At 41.1% G+C, this 22,948-nt stretch overlaps 4 protein-coding genes across 6 annotated transcripts in view; 1 reads left to right on the top strand and 3 right to left on the bottom strand.

Moving 5' to 3' along the window:
- The window catches only part of LOC119492997 (L-rhamnose-binding lectin SML-like), a 301,994-nt gene that overhangs the window by 45,863 nt on the left and 233,183 nt on the right, over nucleotides 1-22,948 (bottom strand). Inside the window, exon 1 of one of the 3 annotated variants that reach the window (XM_037777947.1) lies at nucleotides 14,401-14,488. The exons of the other annotated variants lie outside the window; for them this stretch is intronic. The gene's annotated coding sequence lies outside the window, so the exon portion shown is untranslated. Of the gene's footprint in view, nucleotides 1-14,400; nucleotides 14,489-22,948 lie in introns of those variants that run through there. 3 annotated transcript variants of the gene reach the window in all.
- On the bottom strand, nucleotides 14-695 carry LOC119492999 (actin, alpha skeletal muscle-like). Its single transcript, XM_037777952.1, has 2 exons — nucleotides 267-695; nucleotides 14-178 (listed from the first exon to the last, which is right to left on the bottom strand). Exons 1-2 carry the CDS (start codon nucleotides 444-446, stop codon nucleotides 77-79), a joined length of 282 nt encoding a protein of 93 aa, XP_037633880.1. The 5' UTR covers nucleotides 447-695; the 3' UTR covers nucleotides 14-76.
- Nucleotides 3,559-10,024, top strand: LOC119492975 (actin-1/2). The gene is made up of 9 exons (XM_037777911.1): nucleotides 3,559-3,716; nucleotides 6,379-6,503; nucleotides 6,586-6,714; nucleotides 7,691-7,801; nucleotides 7,911-7,995; nucleotides 8,267-8,428; nucleotides 8,595-8,786; nucleotides 8,919-9,100; nucleotides 9,465-10,024. The coding sequence occupies exons 2-9, from the start codon at nucleotides 6,381-6,383 to the stop codon at nucleotides 9,606-9,608; spliced, it is 1,128 nt and encodes a 375-aa protein (XP_037633839.1). The 5' UTR covers nucleotides 3,559-3,716; nucleotides 6,379-6,380; the 3' UTR covers nucleotides 9,609-10,024.
- On the bottom strand, nucleotides 5,621-15,918 carry LOC119493000 (actin, alpha skeletal muscle-like). The gene is made up of 2 exons (XM_037777953.1): nucleotides 15,490-15,918; nucleotides 5,621-5,757 (listed from the first exon to the last, which is right to left on the bottom strand). The coding sequence occupies exons 1-2, from the start codon at nucleotides 15,667-15,669 to the stop codon at nucleotides 5,695-5,697; spliced, it is 243 nt and encodes an 80-aa protein (XP_037633881.1). The 5' UTR covers nucleotides 15,670-15,918; the 3' UTR covers nucleotides 5,621-5,694.

Here is a 22,948-nt window from a genome sequence, read left to right as displayed (position 1 = left end):
AGTAATATGATGTAATAGTACAACAATTCACAATTAGTACTTTTACTGACCTGTCCAGGGTGTACTGCGCCTTCGCCTAAAGCCAGCTGGGATCGGCTCCAGCCCCGCCCACGTTACAGATAATGGATGAATGGATGGACCAAGTCAGGAGACAACACCTTGAAGTTAGACCTGCAGGCTGAAGGACTAAAAGGTTTGTCTACAGCACCCTCTCCTAAAAAAAAATGATTGAAGTCATCCATTAATCTGAGTGAAAAAATAACTACCTTGATTTTCATGGTGGGTGGGGCCAGGGCGGTGATCTCTTTCTGCATGCGGTCAGCGATGCCGGGGAACATGGTGGTGCCACCGGATAGCATGGTGTTGGCGTACAGGTCCTTACGGATGTCCACGTCGCACTTCATGATGCTGTTGTAATTCGTCTCGTGGATGCCAGCCGACTCCATTCCTGAACACACGGACGGAACGAGAGTTCATTTAGTGTTCAGTTCAACTCTAATGTTGATTTCTAGCTCATACCAGACCAGAATCGTCAATGACGACACCCTGATGGCAGCGGAAAACCTTCACGTACTGAGAAGTGCCCAGAAACTCTGTCCAAGATCTTTATAAGAGCGATTGGTCAAAATAGTCTTTAGGCTGAGACGACATTTTACGACTCAAATCAGAGTTAGAGAGATTTGGCTGATGTTTGACGGGACACAGCAAGGAACAGTAGAATTGAAGTTGGATCATCCTCCTGGATTGACCAAGAACTCAGGGACGATATCAGAGAGAGAGGAGGCAAGACCAAACTAAATTGTATAATTTTGACTCCAAATGGAGTAGTTTTATTATAATAATGAAATATGATCAAGATAATAACAAATAAGATCAATAACAATGTAAATAAGATAACTAAAAGGAATCCAAAGTCAAGTATGTACATTCAATATGATGGAGTGTTGTTTTAGTCGCGTTAAGGCCTCGTCTTTTAGAAACTATTCAGAAAAAAGACCAGCACAGCATTTTATGCGTTTTTAAAGGCAGAGTTTTAACACACAGCTCAGCTGAACCGTGTTTCTGAAAAGAGGTTTAATAAATGATCTTAATTCTTCCTCCACTACTGTGTTGAAATCCGGTCTGGGGGCCACACACTGCTCAGAGAGGTTGGGGGTGAACGAGGCTTTCACAGGGGCCCAGCAGCTCATCTTTGCTCCCAGGAGCCACCGGGAGGTTCATCTGGTCGTGTATTTATGACCTGCAGAGACCTGCAGTTCAGACTGACAGTCGCCCTGCAGAGAAGCATTGTGGTCATTTTTCTTTTTGGAGATCTTTAGATGTTTTAGTAACCTGAGGGGCAGGTTTTGCTTCATGTGTTAATGTCAATGCTCAACTGCACAGTTGTTTTAGTTTGCGTCCCTTATTGCCGCCACGCTCACAATCTTCTGATACATTTACGTAAGAATTTAAGGCGACAGGAGTTTATTCAGTCCCTCAGATAATTAGATTAGATTCAACTTTATTGTCATTGCACATAGTACAAGTACAACAAAATGCAGTTTTGCATCTAACCAGAGTGCAAACTAGTATATCTATACACAGAGAGATTATGTACATAGAACTATATGCATATGGGACTAAGTGAATATTTATAGGATGAATATAGGAGGGTAGATATGTATATACAGAGGGATCATATATTATATATATATACAGGAGAGGATTGTTCAGATAAGAGTCAAATAAAGAGTCAAATAGTGTGAGTGGTTCCTGAAGTATTTCTAACCTCCTGCTGCTAAAGAACTAAAGTAAACAGATTTCCATCATCACACACAAACCTGATCTGAACACGCTGTTCCTTAAATCTTAGTCCAGTTAGTCGTCAAAGAAAGACAGGACGTGTCTTAAACATGTTGCTTTAAAAACCCCTTAATCATGAATTTAAGATGATGTTTAGTTCCTCAAACGGACATGTTCAAGTCACATTCCACCTGAAATTTAATTTGTTTTTAAGCATAAAAAATAAGAGATTCTGTTCGAGGCTGCAACTAACGATTATTTTCATTATCGAATCATCTGAGGATTACTTTATCGATTAATTGATTAATCGTTTGGTCTAGAAAATGTTTGAAAACAATGAAAACCATCAGAATTTACTAAAAGCCAAAGGCCTATATGGTTCGCCACGTATCACAGCGAGCAGCGCCCTGAAGTCGGGCTAAGCTCAACGCAGTGGAAAGCCGTCGTGTCGCGATGCAAACTGTTGGAAAATAACTTGTTTCAGAGGTCAGTGGTGGCGTCGTCGCCGTTGTGTCTGAAAGAACCTTCAGTGAGTGAGAGAAGGAGAGAGAAATACTCAGGAGCAAAAATAAATAAAAACTGATGAGTTCATACCAGAGAAAGTTCAGGTGAGTTATTAGAATTATTCACTTTTCTTTCCTGAGAATTAAAAGTCAAATTAAAAGTAGGTCCATCTTTCCCTGGAGCTCTGGTCCCCATGGTCCTCTGGTTGATCCGAACATGGTCAAAATGTTATTTTAGTTTTTACAACGAGAAGAAACTGAGTGACTTTCAGGTCAAATAAAGCATTAGAGTGACTTTGTGCAAGAAAATTATTATTATTATTATTATTGTAAAAAAAAGGGAAACAATAAACTGCAACACAGGTTAAAACAAACAAACAAACAAACAGATCTTAATATGAGATTCAGCTCATTGTTTTAAAGCAGGAAATATTAATATTTAAACATATATTCATTTGGTTTAGAGTGAAGTTTATTTTATTTTATTTTAATCTACAAATTCTCTCTTCTAGCAGCAGGAAATATTAATATATAAACATAAATCCTTTGTCCCCCGAGCCATCAAACTGTACAACACCTCTCTAGGAGGACGGTCTGCAGGACAGATAATAATGCACTATACTCACCTTTAACAGTCTCTTCTGCACTTTATTCACTTTTTTAATAGTCGTGTATCACAGCTGTTACCTGCACTATATTCACTTTTAACAGTTTTTGTATTTTTATATCTGGTATATTTTTTGTACTTTGTACTACTAACTTTTTTACTGCCTTTTTACTAACATGTTTTGCACCATGGAACTGTGATGCTGGAAACTTGAATTTCCCTCGGGATCAATAAAGTTACTATCTATCTATCTATCTATCTATCTATATATTAATTTGGTATAAAGTGAAGTTCTTTGTTTGTTTATTAACTTACAGCTTCTCTCTTCTAGCAGCAGGAAATATTCATATATATGAACAAGTATTAATTTGGTATAAAGTGAAGTTTCCTGGTTTCAGAGAGGTCATTTTAAATCTCTACTCACCTTTCCGGGCCGACGAGCCAATCACAGCTCAGTATAATCCATGACGTCACAGAAAACCCTGAGGGCTCTTCCTCTTTTTCTATAAACTGGTTTCTACCCCCCCCCCCCCCGCTGACAGATGTCTCCTCCAGCCAATCAGAGGCCGAGCTGGGGGAACCTGAGGGATCCTGCTCACCTGGACCAATCAGAGGCCGAGCTGTTCACCTGGACCAATCAGAGGCCGAGCTGAGAGAACGTTACCTTTTATGGACACCATGCAGAGTGAGTCACCGCCAGCGCGCATAAAGGCTGTGCGGGTTTGGCTCGTGATGCTGCATTCACCGCGCACAGCTGGGGCAGAAAGACACGCACGACCTCACCACCGACACCAAGAGAAGAAACACCCAGCTCACCTGCACAGGTAAGAAGCAGCAGCAGCAGCTGAACTACTACAGGACACAGATTCCAGCTCTGCTCAGACAGCTTTTAAAACTGTAGAAATCTGTCAAATGTCTCCTATATGTGGAACTTTGAAAGCAGCAGATTGTAGTTGTAACTCTTTAAATGCAGAGAGTCTGACTTTAAACACGACGAGCTGTTAAAAAGCTGTTTAAAAGTGTGTTTTTGCATAAAGATGAAACTTCCTGAGAAGTATTTCTGCAACAAACGAGCCCTTAAAGGGTTAATCCGGAAGCGCTCAGTGCAAGTATGAGGATGTTGACTCCCAATCCGGTAAACCTGCAGCTTAAAGAACACAAAATGAATAAAAAGCACTTATTTTTATTAAATGTATTTATTATTTTTGACTGCAATTTCAATATGATCCTTTTTAACATAATTTGTATTTATTTTAAGACACACATGGTGTGATTCTTGCAGGATCTGCACCAAACAAAGATGTTTTCTTATCTCTGCATAATATTTAATTTAAAAAATTGTATGTTTGTCACACCTCCTGTGATTATATGCCATAATGCGATTTGTTGATTTAATTGTGCCGCTTTACTTACTTTTCAAGTTATAAACCGATGAGACACTGAAGAATGAAATACATCCGTAGTGTTAACAGTAAAGTTCTCTTTTTTTAAGAATGGTTTCACTGTGAAGTCACTCTGTGGTTTGTTAAAAGGAGGAAACATCAGTTTCCGTGGTGCATTATGAAAGATTTCTTTACAAACTGGGGCTTGTTGGGAGTTTTACATTTTCTTTTTTTGTAAGTAGTTTTTTTTTTTTTTTTTTTTTTTTTAAATGAACATTGTCACATTTTGGTCAACAAATTGAATAAACCTATATGCAAAATAATATTAATATAATCAAAAGAAATCCATTAAAATAACTCCTATATACAAAATGATATTATAATAAAAATAACTCATATATGCAAAATAATATTATAATACAAATAAATCAATTAAAAAAATATCTACAAAATCATAACATACAAACAAAATAAAAGACACATCAAATACATATTCCTACATTAATCTGCACTGCTGTGTGTGCAGGTATTGTGTGATGGTGTGTGGGGGAATTCTTACATTTTAGTTTGAGTTGCGTAACAGTTCCAGTTGTGTGTGAATGTCCTGAGGGGATGGCTGCTCCTTTTACTGCATCAACCTGTTTCAGACCCTCAACTCAACCTGAATTACCACAACTTCATTCACTTTGTCGCTCTATAACCGACTGCACGCTGCAGATAAACTCCTCTCAACGTAAAAAGGGTGCAGTTAAAGATGTTAAACGCATGTTGCATCATAAAAGCATAAAGATGTTGCTGAAGAGTTGTGTAGAGTTTGCTAAACGGGAGTGGTTCATGTCCTGTCTGGACTTGTTGCAAATGTCTTGAAGCAACTTATTAGCTACTCACAATGCACTCCTAAATCATTTTATTTATATATATATTAAACACATTTATTTTCATGGTTAATGACTGGTCATGAATAAAGTGATGCTTTAAAAACACATTGCATATGTTGTACTCTAAACATCCTGTTTTCTGGAGTTAGATAGTGAATATAATCAATAGGATGCATTATCAGCTTCAAACATCCCCTTGGACGGATATTTTTAATCATGAGTAGAAACAATCAATCTTGTATGAATAATATAACATTTAACACAAATGATGTACTTTTAACCAAATGATTAATGGATAAAAGTTCACTTTACACTTCCTCGTCGCCTACAAGGCCTATTGGAAAAAGGCTGCTTCATCAACATGTGCAGTAAAATCTGATCTGCACTCGCCGAAATTTGAGCAAATCGCAACGCACGACCGCAGCTCCAGTTAGTGTCATACCCTGAGACTCGTGTCTGGTCGGCCATGCTTGCTGAAAGCGAGGGCGTGGCTCTACCTGATGATGTGGACCACTTGATTGGCTTATAGACATCCAGTCAAATCAGTTGTTGCATTTGGGTGGAGTCAGATGACAGTAGAAAGTCCATTCGATTGGTAAGGGGATCTGAAAGGGTTAAAAAAAAGTCACATGGGTTATCAGGTTGGACGACTTGAAGGGCCCACAAAAAAACCCAACGGTCATCCCAGTGACCTGCATCAGAATAATATGTGGATGCACGTTTCTGTTTTTGTTAATTTCACTTTAAGTGTGTTGAAATCAGAGCTGAGAAATTTGTGCAACTTCGAGACTCCTCGTCATACCGGATGGCGTTGCATCACTACTCTGGATTTTGTAACCGTTGAGTTTCCAGAAGTCAGTAGTGAGCCGGCAGGAAAACATTACATAACTGCTTATTTCTGACTAAACTTCTGGTATTATTTATGGTTTTAAAAACCCTTACTTTAAATAATTATCAGCTATTTATGGTGTGATCCCGGTCACTTCCACACCGCTTATTTCTGACAAATTTTCTTAAAACGGTTAAAGCTTCTTATTATACTTAAAAATTATTTCTTTTATCCACTATGCTGTTTTTGAGCGTTTTGTATCGATACCAAAACTCATGGATCATTTATTAATTCAGTTTTCAGGTGATTAACTATAAAGAGTTTACTGAGACCACAGGAACTATTTATGGTGCATTATGGGAGAAAAATAAGCTTTAATGTAAATGTTTGCTTTCAGAAATGGAAGACGACGTTGCTGCCCTGGTTGTTGACAATGGCTCCGGCATGTGCAAGGCCGGTTTCGCCGGTGACGACGCCCCCCGCGCCGTCTTCCCCTCCATCGTCGGTCGCCCCAGACATCAGGTACCAACGCCAGCATGATGACGTTTAAAATCTAACCCACCAGGTAAACGCAGTGTGACTGTAAAGGTGTGTTTGTGTGCAGGGTGTGATGGTGGGAATGGGACAGAAGGACAGCTACGTGGGAGACGAAGCCCAGAGCAAGAGAGGCATCCTGACCCTGAAGTACCCCATCGAGCACGGCATCGTCACCAACTGGGACGACATGGAGAAGGTAAAGACATTTACGTCACGTTTACACACCTGGAGCTCAGCTCAGAGAACATCTGGTCCAACTTAACAGTCCACCTTAAGAGAGTCTGAGCCGGTGTTGCAGGATACGGGAAGTTGGCTTAGGTCTTGAGGAGTTGTAGCATTTATTCACCAACAAAAAAAACTGTCTGTCACGTGATGCCATTGGGCCCAAAAAAGACTTTTTCCCATAGACATACATTGGGAAAGAGACGTCTGTAACTCAGCAGATCATTTTTTTTAGGTGAATCAACTTCCCAGTATGAATACTCTAAAAGTCCTTTTTTAAATCATTAGGTCCTAAAAGTTGTAAAATGCACTAATAGCTGAATCCAGAGTTATTTCCCTTCGTCCGTTCATGTGAATGAGCTCTGGAGCGAGGGCTGCGGGGCGGAGTTAGCAAGCCTTGACGACGGCTTTGACCCCGTGACCGAGCGGACGCTACTGCGCCTGCTCCATGGGCCCAATAGATGCGGAAGATCGTCGCAAGATCCGGGTACTTTTCCAGTTGGAAGTCGAGCCATTTTGGCTTCATGCTCCTATGAGCAAATTTCATAGGAATGAATGTTGGGCCCCGCCTCCAACGCTGGATCCAGTTCTCTTTATACATCCATGATCTACATGGAGAGCCAGCTGCCATGTTTCTACAGTAGCTCAGAACAGACAAACCAAACACTGGCTCTAGAGAGGGTCATACATGTTTTCGCGTCAGCCACCGTAGTTCTCCTACATGCTTGGCACACGGGAGAAATTCAATAAGGTCTCAGTTGGTTGCAATCTGCAACCTCACCGCTAGATGCACCTTTAAGTAAGAGTAGCATTACCATCGTGAAGAAACACTGTTTAACAAGAAAGTCCTGCAAAAACCTTTACCTAACAGTACTGAGAGTAAACTCACTCATAATGCAGAATGGCCCACTTCAGCATAATATTGATGTGTAAGAATCTCTGTCCTGCAGATCTGGCATCACACCTTCTACAACGAGCTCCGTGTTGCACCTGAGGAGCATCCAGTCCTGCTGACCGAAGCTCCACTCAACCCCAAGGCCAACAGGGAGAAGATGACACAGGTGTGTTCACACTTTCTTCAAAACCAGTTGGAACGAACTACAGGTTGTTTTTGTGTTTTTGTTTTGGTCTTCAGCAGTGAACACCTGTTGTGTTTTCTCTTTGGTCCAGATCATGTTCGAGACCTTCAACTGTCCTGCCATGTATGTGGCCATCCAGGCCGTCCTGTCCCTGTACGCCTCCGGTCGTACCACAGGTGAGAACTCAAACATTTCTCTCTAAAATAGAACATCTTTGTCTATCAAAAGCCAATTTGTGACAAATTCAGACTTCTTACATCCAAAATAACTTGTATTTCCCAACACGTTGGGTTATTCATTCAGTAGTCTGTGCTCTTGGTGCAACATCTAGTGGCCATTAAAGGGACTGCAGCCGAACACGTTTCAGGGTTGAACGATGACTATTGCTGATCAGACTGACCAGAAAAGTCTTTTCCTTTTTGTAACTGGGTGTTTTCTGTCTTGCAGGTATTGTGATGGACTCCGGTGACGGTGTCAGCCACACTGTGCCCATCTACGAGGGTTACGCTCTGCCTCACGCCATCCTCCGTCTGGATCTGGCTGGCAGAGATCTGACCGACTATCTGATGAAGATCCTCACTGAGAGAGGCTACAGTTTCACCACCACTGGTACGAGTTTTACTCCCTTAAACAAATGCTATACGCCCAATTTATAATCTGGAGCCTCTAACTTGAAGTCTAAGGTCGAGAGGCGACGCTCCTGAATGTCTTCCTGAATATTTGCATCTTGTTTTAGTCCTTTTGTAACTCAAATATTTCCACTCTTGAACTCCAGCCGAGCGTGAGATCGTGCGCGACATTAAGGAGAAGCTAAGCTACGTGGCTCTGGACTTCGAGCAGGAGATGCAGACGGCAGCTTCCTCTTCCTCTCTGGAGAAGAGCTACGAGCTTCCCGACGGACAGGTCATCACCATCGGCAACGAGCGGTTCCGCGACCCCGAGGCGCTGTTCCAGCCTTCATTCCTTGGTGGGTTAACACGGACTTTAAATAATTAAAAAACAAGCTGCCTAGTCCTTTGATGAGTCTGGTCTGAGCTAGAAATGAACATTAGAGTTGAACTGAACACTAAATGAACTCTCGTTCCATCTGCGTGTTCAGGAATGGAGTCGGCTGGCATCCACGAGACGACCTACAACAGCATCATGAAGTGCGACGTGGACATCCGTAAGGACCTGTACGCCAACACCGTGCTGTCCGGTGGCACCACCATGTTCCCCGGCATCGCTGACCGCATGCAGAAAGAGATCACCGCCCTGGCCCCACCCACCATGAAAATCAAGGTAGTTATTCTTTCACTTAGGTTAATGAAGGGAAAGGGTCCAGTAGATATAACTCTTTAGTCCTTCAGCCTGCTTGCAGGTCCAAGTCAAGGTGTTGTCTGCTGACTTGGTCTTTAAAGGCTGTACTGCCCCCCAGTGGACTAACTAGAGTATCTGATCTGAAATCTACAGAGAACAAACATTCAGTTTAATGTCACATTATCAGTTTAACTTGAGGTCCACTTGAGGGTCAATTGGCTTTGACGTGTAATAAAAACCTGTGTAATATTTTTTTGCAAGTCCAGAAATCTTAAATAAGAGTACATTAAGGCTTTTGCTGTAGATATTAACCATGCTTCCCACCTGTTTTTCTCCTCCTCTCCAGATCATCGCTCCCCCAGAGAGGAAGTACTCCGTCTGGATCGGCGGCTCCATCCTGGCCTCCCTCTCCACCTTCCAGCAGATGTGGATCAGCAAGCAGGAGTACGACGAGTCCGGCCCCTCCATTGTCCACCGCAAGTGCTTCTAGAAAGCTCCACGTCCTCTTCTGCCCCGGCGGGGACGTTGCCATGCTTTCCAACTGCTCCATCCAACTCGGACGGTCTCTGGTTTATCTTGAGTGAACAGACTAACGGAGCAGCAAATCGCTGAACCTCCTACAAACACCATTTCTGAACATGTTCCTCGAATTCTGCTCACAACTTTCACTCCTTCTGGTGATTAACTACTGATGGTCAAAGAAAACAAACAGTATTATCACTAAACATCTCTTTCTACCCGTGTCTTTCTACCTCTTTCACAACCGAATGCAATAAATTTGCACATCAACATTCTGCTTTTCTCCTCGGCCGTTCTGTCGATTTGACTCTGTCGGAGTCGAGTTGTGTCAATATTCAACAGGAGTGTTTCCTGATCAATAAAATGCCAACATTTTGATATTTACAACTTCTCTCGTCGTTATTTGCTATGAGTTTCACAAATCTTAAAATGTGTTTTGTGCATTTGAAGTTTTCCTATCACTACAGATGCTTTACATCAAAGCACATAATCATTGCCTTCAGTTTGATTTACACACTAAAAACCTTCAGGTGAATCTACTCCTAGATCACTTTCTGTGTTTAGTCATTCTCCCAAAATAATGCCAGAATTAAGATTGCAGTAAAGGAAAGTACTCTTGACTGAAAAATAATGAACAAATGTCATTATACTGCAATGTGCATGGCATTTCTAATTTTATTTAACATTAATTTGGAAAGTTTAATAACCAGCTTCATTAAAAAGAAAATGCAGGAATGGCATTAACTTTGTTTTGAAAAACTTTCAAAGCCAAACCTACACCTCTTGTCTTTTAAATAAAGAAATGCAATAAAAGGGTAAATCTTTAAACTTTCTTGCCTTTTGATCCATAAATGGCCACATGGTGGTGCTAAAGTTTTGATTCAGTGAAAAAGTAATTCTATATTTTTCCCTCCTGTGTTCCAAATACAATATCTATGAATTTGGCCACACCCTTTTCCACCTACATACTTTCTGATATATTGATGTATTTTGTCAATTCTAAAGATTTCTTCCATTGTCCCTAAATTGTCTAACCATACTCTGATGGACGCTCCTTATTTATTCTTTGAAACCTTAAGAAATGGACTCGAATGGGCCGTCCTGGTGCCAAGAGGTTTAAGACATGTTAACAGCAACATCCCTGATCAAAAAACTTGAGGCAAATATTTAATTTAAAAAACGCCGTACCTGAATTCATTAAATGACTGTATTTAGTCTTTAAGGACAACGGCAGTTCTTACCTTAAAGAGAACAATAGCAGAAGCATAATTTGATGTCATCTTATGTGATAATCAAAAATATAATTAACACAGAAACACAAAATGAACTTCATCCGCTGCAGAACGGTACTAAACACCGATATGATATAAACCACTGAGTTAAAATGAACAAACCGATTACACAACATAGATACACCTTGTTATCATAACATGTAGGTGTACAAACACTACAACAGACAGGCCTACATATATGTAGATATATGTGTACTTACTGCACAGTAAATGAATGGATATGATTGATCTCAACATGTGGTGATGTTAAAAGGTGTAATACACTTTAAGTAGATTAAAAACATATAGGCCTATTAAAAGATATAAGGATTACTGATACATGAACATTAGTGTGCACCCAAATTTCTGTTTAAGGTCTCTGGGGACGTATAATATGCATATATAGAAATAATCTCTATGTAGGCTGGCAAGATCTCACCAAGAGATTAATATAAAGAGAAGGTTTTGATCTACATCTTATAATTATTTAAACTTGCTTTGGTTTGATTTGTTACGTCAACAACTTCCTGTTATTAGAACATGTGTTAGCAAAGCATAACACATCAATTAAAGTACATGTTAATGTGAATTAAATGTCACTTTCATTTAGTCTTATTCAAAGCCAGAGTCCTGCATCTCAGGAATGTAGATGGTAAAACCGAGGAAGATGAGGTGTTATATTTGTTTAACGCATAGAAAAGAAATTGTAAAAATTACAAATTGTGGTTTTAAGGGGGGTTATGTGGGGATTTTTTGGCAATGATAAAAATATTTAGAGTAAAACCTGCCTCATATTTTAATAAAGTGGGCCTAACATTGCTCTACGTTCAGACAGTTAAGATTAAGCTATATTAAACATCTAGAATCTACCAAAGCATTGCTTCTTTAATGTTCACAAAACACATCCATAGAAAAATAAAGCTGCTCTTTGTTTGGAGAAAAAATACATTTTTAAAGAGCCAACAAGGTGCTTAAAAAACAGAAAGTTTAAAGTGAATATCTTTAGCTAACTTGTCTGTTCAGGCCTCTTCTTCATCACCATCATCTAGTTTGCATTTGTCTGAGTGAAACTCACCTATTCTCATGTAACGCTGCACAATGTGGGCCCAGTATGCAGAGACATCAGTGATTACCTGCTGCCTTCACTGATGCTAATCACAACGCTGACATCTGCCAAACCCGACGGTCCACATTCTGCAGCTGCTTCAGGAACAATCAGACAGGAGCTGAGTAACAGTAAAAAACTAAAATAAGAAAAAACAATTTTGTTATTTTCACAGGACAACTGCATTTTTTCCTACTTCCACATATGTGTCTCTTATCAGCTTCAAATATGGGTTTATTGCACAATTTCTTTTTCACAATTACCAGGACTGTTTGAAAATTAAGATTTATTTCATGTGAATAGTTGCAGTCAAGATTTATCATGGGTTATAGCATTACACGAGAAACAAAAATGCATTTTTATCAGAATTGTGAATGCGTCAGATAAGAGAGCTCATGACAGAACAATAACACAACTAATCAATGACTGATGATGATCTGTGGCTACATAGAATATAAAGTAATGTTACGAAGACGGGCTACGAGGTGAGCTCGCCTTACATGGACGGATATATCAATATTTTTTATACATGTCACATATTCATTTACATTTTTATTCTTAAATTATTAAATATAAATCCATTTTCTTTTAATTTTTACCTTTATAAGATAAGATAAGATAAGGTAAGATACAACTTTATTAATCCCGACGGAAATTCTTGTGTCAGAGATTGCTCAAAAATTACAACAAGTTCAAGTGTATGAAATAAAAAGTACTATTTCTAGCACCAGTGCCTAATAGAATAACAATTAAGTAAGATACATTTAGTAAAATGAGTAAATAAGATAAGTAAAATAAAAAAGTATAAAAAGATTTTTAAAAAGTAAGCTGAAAAACAGAAAAGGAAGTAATATTGCATGATTGGCATTAATATTGCACACAATGAATACATATATTCAGTTCGGCCCTAACCGGGTACACTGATATTCTGAACTTAAACAGCAAACACAACTTCAGTAGATATACAAATAAACAACTAACACAGTGAACCATATAACATTCTAAGGTTACAGTTGGAATTATGGTTGAAAGTAAACGCCTCTACGGGATCCGACTTCATATAGGGAGGCGGAAACGGAAAAAAACCCATAAACGTTAAAGGCTTACTCAAAAAAAACAACAACAACAATTCTTGTGCATGTTTGCTTACATGCAGCTCGGAGAAGGATGTTCCAAGTTTAAACAAGTATTACTATTCAGCGTGACAAAATCTATGTACCGGGGTCGTTGTTACGAGCCATCCGGTCCTTGCATAACAAAAGTGAGAGCTGCGTCCGTATACTCGGCACCAAGTCAAACACGTTTACAGCGGGTGTTGCGTCTCTGTTCTTTGCAGATGATGTGGTTCTGCTGACTTCATCGGACCGTGACATTCAGCTGCACACTGGGGCGGTTTGCAGCCGAGTGCGAAGCGGTCGGGATGAGAGTCAGTACCTCCAAGTCTGAGGCCAATGGTTCTCTGCTGGAAACCGGTGGACTTGGCCCTCCAGGTGGGGAGTGAGTCTTTGACCCAAGCGAGGGAGTTTTAGAATCTCTGGGTCTCGTTCACGAGTGGTTCAGTGTCCGCAATTATGCGGACGCTGTACCGGGCTGTTGTGGTGAAAAGGGAGCTGAACCGGAAGGCAAAGCTCTCGATTTACCGGTCCATCTACGTTCCAACCCTCACCTATGGCCATGAGCTTTGGGTAGTGACCGAAAGAATGAGGTCGCGGATATAAGCGGCCGAAATTAGCTTTTTTTTTTAACACAACAGCATGTAAACATGTTCTAGTTGAAACACAAAATACAACCTGAAAATGAGCACGATATGGGACCTTTAAGTACAAGTATCTGAGTACTTCTTCCACCTCTGGAGACGACTGACGTTTGAGAGAAACATCCCGGCTGCTCCTGACTCACTATTTATTAAAAACATAAAGTAAGAGCCTGTTGCATGCTAATGACCGGATTTGATTACGGATGTTTTGATGCACATGTGTTCCGGCAGGCACGTCCTGATTGATCGGCTACGATTATGCATATTTTCAGCGGGCGAATGCGTGCTCGTGATTGGAGGAGAGTTTTACCAATAGAGTCCAGTAGGGGGCAGAACTTTGAGTCACTTGTACTTTTATTCTCTGCTACATATTCAGGGAAATATTGTATTTTTTCACTCTCTTTAGTTGGCAGCGTTAGTTACCTTCCAAACAACAACATGTGACGAGCTCATAAAACAAGAGTCTTTGTTCCAGATAGAACCGCCCAACAGTGTACACAGTAGTTAACAAACAGTAGCTCCACCTCAACTACTACAACTATGCTGTTTACACAACAATGCATGAGTAATAATAATAGTCCAGTAATATGATGTAATAGTACAACAATTCACAATTAGTACTTTTACCGACCTGTCCAGGGTGTACTGCGCCTTCGCCTAAAGCCAGCTTGGATCGGCTCCAGCCCCGCCCACGTTACAGATAATGGATGAATGGATAGTACTACTACTTTTAATACTTTTTAATACATTATTTTAGCCTACTTAAGTGACGCGTTCTTTGCAGAACTTTATCCCTATAGGTTGCTGGAAGGTGTGGTTCTCCTAAACAGACATACCCAAAATAAATCTGTAATATCTCCACAACTAGCAGGTCTATCTGCAGGATCTTGGTCTCTATGGATAGGTAAGACCTCAGAGGATTCATCCCCAGAGTCAGTAACATTGTGACTGTTACTCTGCCTGAATAAACTGTGAAGAACCAAAGGAAAAAATGTACATTTAGACAGTGGATAGGACCATTATAGCAATGATGCCGTGCACAGAGACGCCACTGAATTCATTCAGCAACTCCTCGACTACAACTGAGCCAAAGCAGATATAAATAACACAAAGCACATAGATTCTATAAAGGTTTTAGTCAGGATAGGACCAGGAGGACTCTCCATCTGGCACACTTGGATACCTCAAGTGTGCCAAATTGGTTTTCTACCTCTTGAAAGAGAATCTGGCTCTAAAATATTCCTGATATCCACTACAGGAGGCTATGAGACCACAATGGAGCCTTTGACCATGACCTTTACCCTGAGCATCATCACATTCTACCATTGAGCATCATCACATTCTACCATTGAGCATCATCACATTCTACCATTGAGCATCATCACATTCTACCATTGTGCATCATCACATTCTACCATTGAGCATCATCACATTCTACCATTGAGCATCATCACATTCTACCATTGAGCATCATCACATTCTACCATTGTGCACAGTAGAACATCAATAAAAAAAAAAGAAAACAATTCAGAAAAAAGACCACCACAGCATTTTATTAAGTTTGGGTACCAGGTTTGTCAGGTAAAAGAGGTTAAAGACCAAGTCAGGAGACAACACCTTGAAGTTAGACCTGCAGGCCGAAGGACTAAAAGGTTTGTCTAAAGCACCCTTTCCTAAAAAAAAATGATTCTAAATGAATCTGAGTGAAAAAAATAACTACCTTGATTTTCATGGTGGGTGGGGCCAGGGCGGAGATCTCTTTCTGCATGCGGTCAGCGATGCCGGGGAACATGGTGGTGCCACCGGACAGCATGGTGTTGGTGTACAGGTCCTTACGGGTGTCCACGTCGCACTTCATGATGCTGTTGTAGGTCGTCTCGTGGATGCCACACGACTCCATTCCTGAACACACGGACGGAACGAGAGTTCATTTAGTGTTCAGTTCAACTCTAATGTTGATTTCTAGCTCATACCAGACCAGAATCGTCAATGACGACACCCTGATGGCAGCGGAAAACCTTCACGTACTGAGAAGTGCCCAGAAACTCTGTCCAAGATCTTTATAAGAGCGATTGGTCAAAATAGTCTTTAGGCTGAGACGACATTTTACGACTCAAATCAGAGTTAGAGAGATTTGGCTGATGTTTGACGGGACACAGCAAGGAACAGTAGAATTGAAGTTGGATCATCCTCCTGGATTGACCAAGAACTCAGGGACGATATCAGAGAGAGAGGAGGCAAGACCAAACTAAATTGTATAATTTTGACTCCAAATGGAGTAGTTTTATTATAATAATGAAATATGATCAAGATAATAACAAATAAGATCAATAACAATGTAAATAAGATAACTAAAAGGAATCCAAAGTCAAGTATGTACATTCAATATGATGGAGTGTTGTTTTAGTCGCGTTAAGGCCTCGTCTTTTAGAAACTATTCAGAAAAAAGACCAGCACAGCATTTTATGCGTTTTTAAAGGCAGAGTTTTAACACACAGCTCAGCTGAACCGTGTTTCTGAAAAGAGGTTTAATAAATGATCTTAATTCTTCCTCCACTACTGTGTTGAAATCCGGTCTGGGGGCCACACACTGCTCAGAGAGGTTGGGGGTGAACGAGGCTTTCACAGGGGCCCAGCAGCTCATCTTTGCTCACAGGAGCCACCGGGAGGTTCATCTGGTCGTGTATTTATGACCTGCAGAGACCTGCAGTTCAGACTGACAGTCGCCCTGCAGAGAAGCATTGTGGTCATTTTTCTTTTTGGAGATCTTTAGATGTTTTAGTAACCTGAGGGGCAGGTTTTGCTTCATGTGTTAATGTCAATGCTCAACTGCACAGTTGTTTTAGTTTGCGTCCCTTATTGCCGCCACGCTCACAATCTTCTGATACATTTACGTAAGAATTTAAGGCGACAGGAGTTTATTCAGTCCCTCAGATAATTAGATTAGATTCAACTTTATTGTCATTGCACATAGTACAAGTACAACAAAATGCAGTTTTGCATCTAACCAGAGTGCAAACTAGTATATCTATACACAGAGAGATTATGTACATAGAACTATATGCATATGGGACTAAGTGAATATTTATAGGATGAATATAGGAGGGTAGATATGTATATACAGAGCGATCATACATTATATATATATACAGGAGAGGATTGTTCAGATAAGAGTCAAATAAAGAGTCAAATAGTGTGAGTGGTTCCTGAAGTATTTCTAACCTCCTGCTGCTAAAGAACTAAAGTAAACAGATTTCCATCATCACACACAAACCTGATCTGAACACGCTGTTCCTTAAATCTTAGTCCAGTTAGTCGTCAAAGAAAGACAGGACGTGTCTTAAACATGTTGCTTTAAAAACCCCTTAATCATGAATTTAAGATGATGTTTAGTTCCTCAAACGGACATGTTCAAGTCACATTCCACCTGAAATTTAATTTGTTTTTAAGCATAAAAAATAAGAGATTCTGTTCGAGGCTGCAACTAACGATTATTTTCATTATCGAATCATCTGAGGATTACTTTATCGATTAATTGATTAATCGTTTGGTCTAGAAAATGTTTGAAAACAATGAAAACCATCAGAATTTACTTAAAGCCAAAGGCTGCTGTTTTAAAGCAGGAAATATTAATATTTAAAAATATATTCCTTTGGTTTAGAGTGAAGTTTTTTGTTTGTTTATTAACCTACAGGTTCTCTCTTCTTTAGCAAGAAATATTAATATTAAACAAGTATTAATTTGGTATAAAGTGAAGTTTATTTTATTTTATTTTAATCTACAAATTCTCTCTTCCAGCAGCAGAAAATATTAATATATAAACATAAATCCTTTGTCCCCCGAGCCATCAAACTGTACAACACCTCTCTAGGAGGACGGTCTGCAGGACAGATAATAATACACTATACTCATCTTTAACAGTCTCTTCTGCACTTTATTCACTTTTTTAATAGTCGTGTATCACAGCTGTTACCTACACTATATTCACTTTTAACAGTTTTCTTCATCTCCTTGTATTTTTATATCTGGTATATTTTTTGTACTTTGTACTACTAACTTTTTTACTGCCTTTTTACTAACATGTTTTGCACTATGGAACTGTGATGCTGGAAACTTGAATTTCCCTCAGGATCAATAAAGTTACTATCTATCTATCTATCTATCTGTATATTAATTTGGTATAAAGTGAAGTTTTTTGTTTGTTTATTAACTTACAGGTTCTCTCTTCTATAGCAGCAGGAAATATTAATATATATGAACAAGTATTAATTTGGTATAAAGTGAAGTTTCCTGGTTTGAGAGAGGTCTTTTTGAGACATTTTAAATCTCTACTCACCTTTCCGGGTCGACGGGCCAATCACAGCTCAGTATAATCCATGACGTCACAGAAAAGCCTGAAGCCGTGGGCACACTACCCGCATCAGGAGCGCGTGGCGTCTGCGTCGCGTGGTGGCTGCGTGATGCAGGAGTCTGGTGTTCACACTAGACGCTTGTTGGCTGCGTGTCGGCTGCGTGTCCGCTGCCTGTCAGCTGTGTTTCTGCAGCTGCTGTCAGCCCTTTCTTTCTGCGTAGAGTTTGCCTTTTAATGGCCATTTAACTTCATGATAAATATAATTTATATTTATTTTAGACAGAGAAAGGTTCAGAAACGTGTGATAATTAGTAAATAATAGTAATAATCCACAATTAACACTCCATACTGTATTCATTTATGATGCTTTCCAAGTCACTGCTTTTTCCACATCAATGTCCGGCACATATTTCAGAATAAAAGCCTCGTGTTAACAAATGAAGGAATTCTGTGCAAAGAAAACCCGCTTTAGGGCTTTTATTTTGAAATGAAAGCAGGAAGTGTTGATTTAAAAATAAGTTGACTTAACTTTACTTTTTTTCATCTCCGTAACATATTCTACAGATAGACCTTGAAACTGCAGTAAAGTCTTGCTGGTATGAAGTTAATATTCAGTCAATAGATCTGTCATGTTCTCTAAGAACTTTGTATTTATTTTGTGGTAAATGTCTCCCTCTAGTGGTCATCCATTATTCTCTTGTTTACCGCCGCCAATTGTTTTCATTGGTTGTGTTAGTCATGTGACTCAGCCAGGTCATAGTTCAGAGACGCTAATCAGGAAATGCTTCAGTTGTTACGTTATGTGCGGTTAGCTTGCAGCTCCTGCTACTTTTTCCTTTCCCTCCTCTGTTTGAGCCCTCGGAAACTTCGCTTGTAAGTTATATATACGTTTATAGTTAATTATATAATACACACGTGTCATGTGATGTATTTAAGTTACAGTTAAATAATTTATACTTTTATACCTTTAGCTATTTACATGTAAACACTGCTAATGTTAAGCTAGCCGTTAGCAGCCATGGTGTTTCCTTTTAACAGCTGTTTGAGAGCATTCCTGCTGCATTTATGCCAGTACTGTCTTTTTAGGCTGGTAAAGTTTATGTACAGATATTTACAAATAATGTACAGCTATTTACATATAGTTTAAATGTGACATTTGTACGCTATAACTTTGTAGCTGTGATTTACATCATTTTGTGTCTTTCTAAATGTGCCTTTGTTAAAATAGCATGTCGTAATTGCTGCTATCTTTCTGTATCGTTTCAGTTTTACAAAACCAAAAATCCTTTCATGAGAATGACGACAACAGTAAAGAGCATTCAACTTTACTCCAGCCTCTGATTTTCTCTTGAAGCCTGTTCGCTATCTGTTGATTTGTGTACAGACACACACACTGAGAACAGAATAGTAAAAAAGCGTCATCACAGCGGGCTCTACAGCATCAGGAAAATCAAGGTACAGCGCAAGCACGCCTCTCCACGCACTCAAAAGCCTCCATACTCACCTCTTCTCATACATCTTTGGAAGACCACAACTCAAGATGTCACAAAATAGTGAAGTTGGATTGGAACGGTCGTTAACCACTGATGGTAATGTCATGGAACAGGAGCCTGCACGTGAAGGAAGATCACAACATTCCACCTCATCCACCTCATCTAAATCCTCTTCAGCTAGCAGGGCCGCAGCCAGGGCTCGTGCTAAAGTAGAAGCTGTGCGTGCACGTGCCACTTTCGTTCAACGAGAAGCTGATTTAAAGATAGAAGAGGCTCGTCTAGCAGCTGACTTGAAAGTTAAAGAGGCACGCATAGCAGCTCATATCAGCATTGGAGCATGAAAAGAGGTGGCAGCAGCCTTAGCAGAAGCTGAGGTTCTTGAAGCAGCAGCAGAGGGCGAAAGTAGAGCGGGCAGTAGGAGTCATCACGACACAGTTCATGTCACCATTCAGCGCACTCGGGACTATGTCGAACACCACTCCCAAGTACATCTTAGCGATGCAGAGCCCCCAGTACTTAAACCATACACGCCAACTCTATTGCCACTCATCAAACCTGATGTCCAATCAGATAAAAAGGAGCATGCCCATGGGCTTGACAGCAGAGCTTCTCACTTCTTACCCAAAAACAACGCTCACACAGTGCAGCAGCTTGAGAGGGCAACGCCAGTGGTTCGCCAACATACCACAAGAGACAACGACTATCACAGGGTGCAGCAACCTGAAAGGCCAGCACCAGCAGCTCATCCCCACCCCCCTGTTCAACTCCTCTCTGCTCAGTCACACGCTCCCTCTTTCAACAGAGCTTCATTACAGCCACATACTGATGACAGGGCTGGTGTGAGTGATATTGCAAGGTACTTGGTACGTCGAGAGCTTGTGAATTCCGGCCTCATCGAGTTCAACGATCGGCCAGAAAGTTATTGGGCGTGGAAATCCTCATTCCTCAATGCCACTGGAGGACTTGACTTAACTGCCAGCGAGGAGCTTGACCTCTTAACAAAGTGGTTGGGAAACCAGTCTTTGGAGCATGTCATAAGGGTCCGTTCTGTGCATGTCGCCAACCCTGTCATGGGCTTAACAATGGCATGGGATCGCCTAGAGGAGTGCTACGGCTCCCCTGAAGTGATAGAGAGCCCTCTTTGAGAGGATGGAGAACTTTCCTAAAATCAATCACAAATACCCCTTAAAACTCAGGGAGCTGGGAGACCTGCTAAGGGAGTTAGAGTCTGCCAAATCTGAGGGCTACTTGCCTGGGCTCTCGTACCTTGACACTGCCAGGGGTGTCAACCCTATCGTTGAGAAGTTACCATTTGGTCTGCAAGAGAGGTGGTTAGCTCAAGGCTCTCAGTACAAAGAGCAGCACAATGTCTCCTTTCCTCCATTTGCATTTTTCACAGATTTCATATGTAGGGAAGCACGCAGAAGAAATGACCCTAGCTTCACTCTCTCAACAGTACCTGCAGCTCCATCGAACAGTCCCTATAGGTTCTCTACGGGTCCATCGAAGCCTGAACGAATGGAAAGGAGATCAGGATACATCAAAGCTCACGTCTCTGCTCACAAGACAGAAGTTGCATCACATCGCTCAGCTTCTCAGTCAGACAGTTCAAGCGGCAAACTGGGTGACATTGACAGACAATGCCCTATCCACCAGAAACCCCATCCTCTAAAAAAGTGTAGAGGATTTCGGAGCAAGCCACTTGAAGAACGCAAGGCCTTTCTTAAAGAGAACGGTATCTGCTTTAGGTGCTGCCCTTCTACTACTCACCTAGCAAAAGACTGTAAGGCAGCTTTAAAGTGCAGAGAATGTGAGAGTGACCGCCACATTACAGCGCTTCACCCTGGACCCCCTCAATGGAACATAAGAGACCCCTACTCAGAGCATGGCAGGGAGGGTGAAGGAGAGACATCTCAACCAGCAGTCACCTCCAAGTGCACAGAAGTCTGTGGCGAAGGTAATGCACCTAGATCCTGTTCCAAGATCTGCCTGGTGAAGATCTATCCCAAGGCATGCCCAGACAAAGCCACTAAGGTCTATGTTATTCTGGACGACCAGAGTAACAGGTCACTGGTCAGGTCTGAATTCTTCGATCTCTTCCAAATTAGAGGGTCAGACTCGCCATACACTCTCCGCACGTGTGCAGGAGTCACTGAAACTTCTAGGAGAAGAGCCACGGGGTTCATGGCAGAGTCATTGGATGGAACAACAAGTGTGATACTCCCCACACTCATCGAATGCAATCACATGCCAGATGACCGGTCAGAGATTCCAACTCCAGCGGCTGCACAGCACCACACTCACCTGAAGTCCATCGCTCACAGAATACCATACCTAGATCCAGAGGCCCAGATACTCCTACTTCTGGGACGCAACATCATTCAGGTTCATAAAGTAAGAGAGCAACACTATGGTCCTCACAGTGCCCCCTATGCCCAAAGACAAGACCTTGGCTGGGTTGTTATAGGTGACGTCTGCTTGGGTTCAGCCCACAAACCAGTGGCTGTGACCTCCTTCCGGACCAACGTGCTTGAAAATGGATGCCCATCTCTCCTAACTCCTTGCCCCAATCACCTTCAAGTCAAGGAGACGTTTAGTACCCAAGCACAGCATTGCACCTCTCTTCACGGGCTTGCACACGACACCATGGTCCACAATGACTGTAGCCTTGGTAGCACAATCTTTGACAGAACCAAGGATGATGACAAGGTGGGTCTCTCCATCGAAGACAGGCTTTTCCTGCAGATCATGGACAAAGAGAAGTTTATTGATGACACCAACAGCTGGGTGGCGCCTCTTCCATTTCGATCCCCTCGGCGACGGGTCCCAAACAATCGAGAACAGGCCCTCAGTCGCCTTACCTCTCTCCGCCGAGTCCTGGAAAGAAAGCCTGAAATGAAGTCTCAGTTTGTGAACTTCATGCAAAAGATCTTTGATCACGACCAGGCTGAGCTAGCCCCACCACTGTTAGAGGAGGAAGAACGATGGTATTTACCCATGTTTGGCGTATACCACCCTCAAAAGCCAAACCAGATCAGAGTCGTCTTTGACTCCAGTGCTCAACATCATGGCATTTCCCTGAACGATGTGCTTCTTACCGGCCCAGATCTGAACAACAGCTTACTCGGAGTCTTACTGCGCTTCCGAAAGGAAACAGTGACTGTCATAGCAGACATCGAGCAGATGTTTCACAGCTTCACAGTCAGAGAAGACAATCGAGACTTCCTGCGATTCCTATGGTTCAAAGACAACGAACCAGGCAAGGAGATTGTTGAATACAGAATGAAAGTCCATGTATTCGGCAATAGCCCGTCACCGGCAGTAGCCATCTATGG

Source organism: Sebastes umbrosus, chromosome 8, assembly GCF_015220745.1.
Source record: "Sebastes umbrosus isolate fSebUmb1 chromosome 8, fSebUmb1.pri, whole genome shotgun sequence".
In the NCBI taxonomy this organism is placed as follows: Eukaryota; Metazoa; Chordata; class Actinopteri; order Perciformes; family Sebastidae; genus Sebastes; species Sebastes umbrosus.
Note: the sequence above shows the minus strand (reverse complement) of the source record. Positions and strands in the feature narration are given on the sequence as shown.

Coding starts and splice junctions, on each gene's coding strand:
- LOC119492999 (XM_037777952.1), bottom strand. CDS start 446: ATGGAGTCGGCTGGCATCCACGAGACGAATTACAACAGCATCATGAAG. Junction 179..266: donor CACCCACCATGAAAATCAAG/GTAGTTATTTTT, acceptor TTAGTCCTTCAG/CCTGCAGGTCTAACTTCAAG.
- LOC119493000 (XM_037777953.1), bottom strand. CDS start 15,669: ATGGAGTCGTGTGGCATCCACGAGACGACCTACAACAGCATCATGAAG. Junction 5,758..15,489: donor CACCCACCATGAAAATCAAG/GTAGTTATTTTT, acceptor TAACCCTTTCAG/ATCCCCTTACCAATCGAATG.
- LOC119492975 (XM_037777911.1), top strand. CDS start 6,381: ATGGAAGACGACGTTGCTGCCCTGGTTGTTGACAATGGCTCCGGCATG. Junction 6,504..6,585: donor TCGGTCGCCCCAGACATCAG/GTACCAACGCCA, acceptor GTTTGTGTGCAG/GGTGTGATGGTGGGAATGGG. Junction 8,787..8,918: donor GTTCCAGCCTTCATTCCTTG/GTGGGTTAACAC, acceptor CTGCGTGTTCAG/GAATGGAGTCGGCTGGCATC.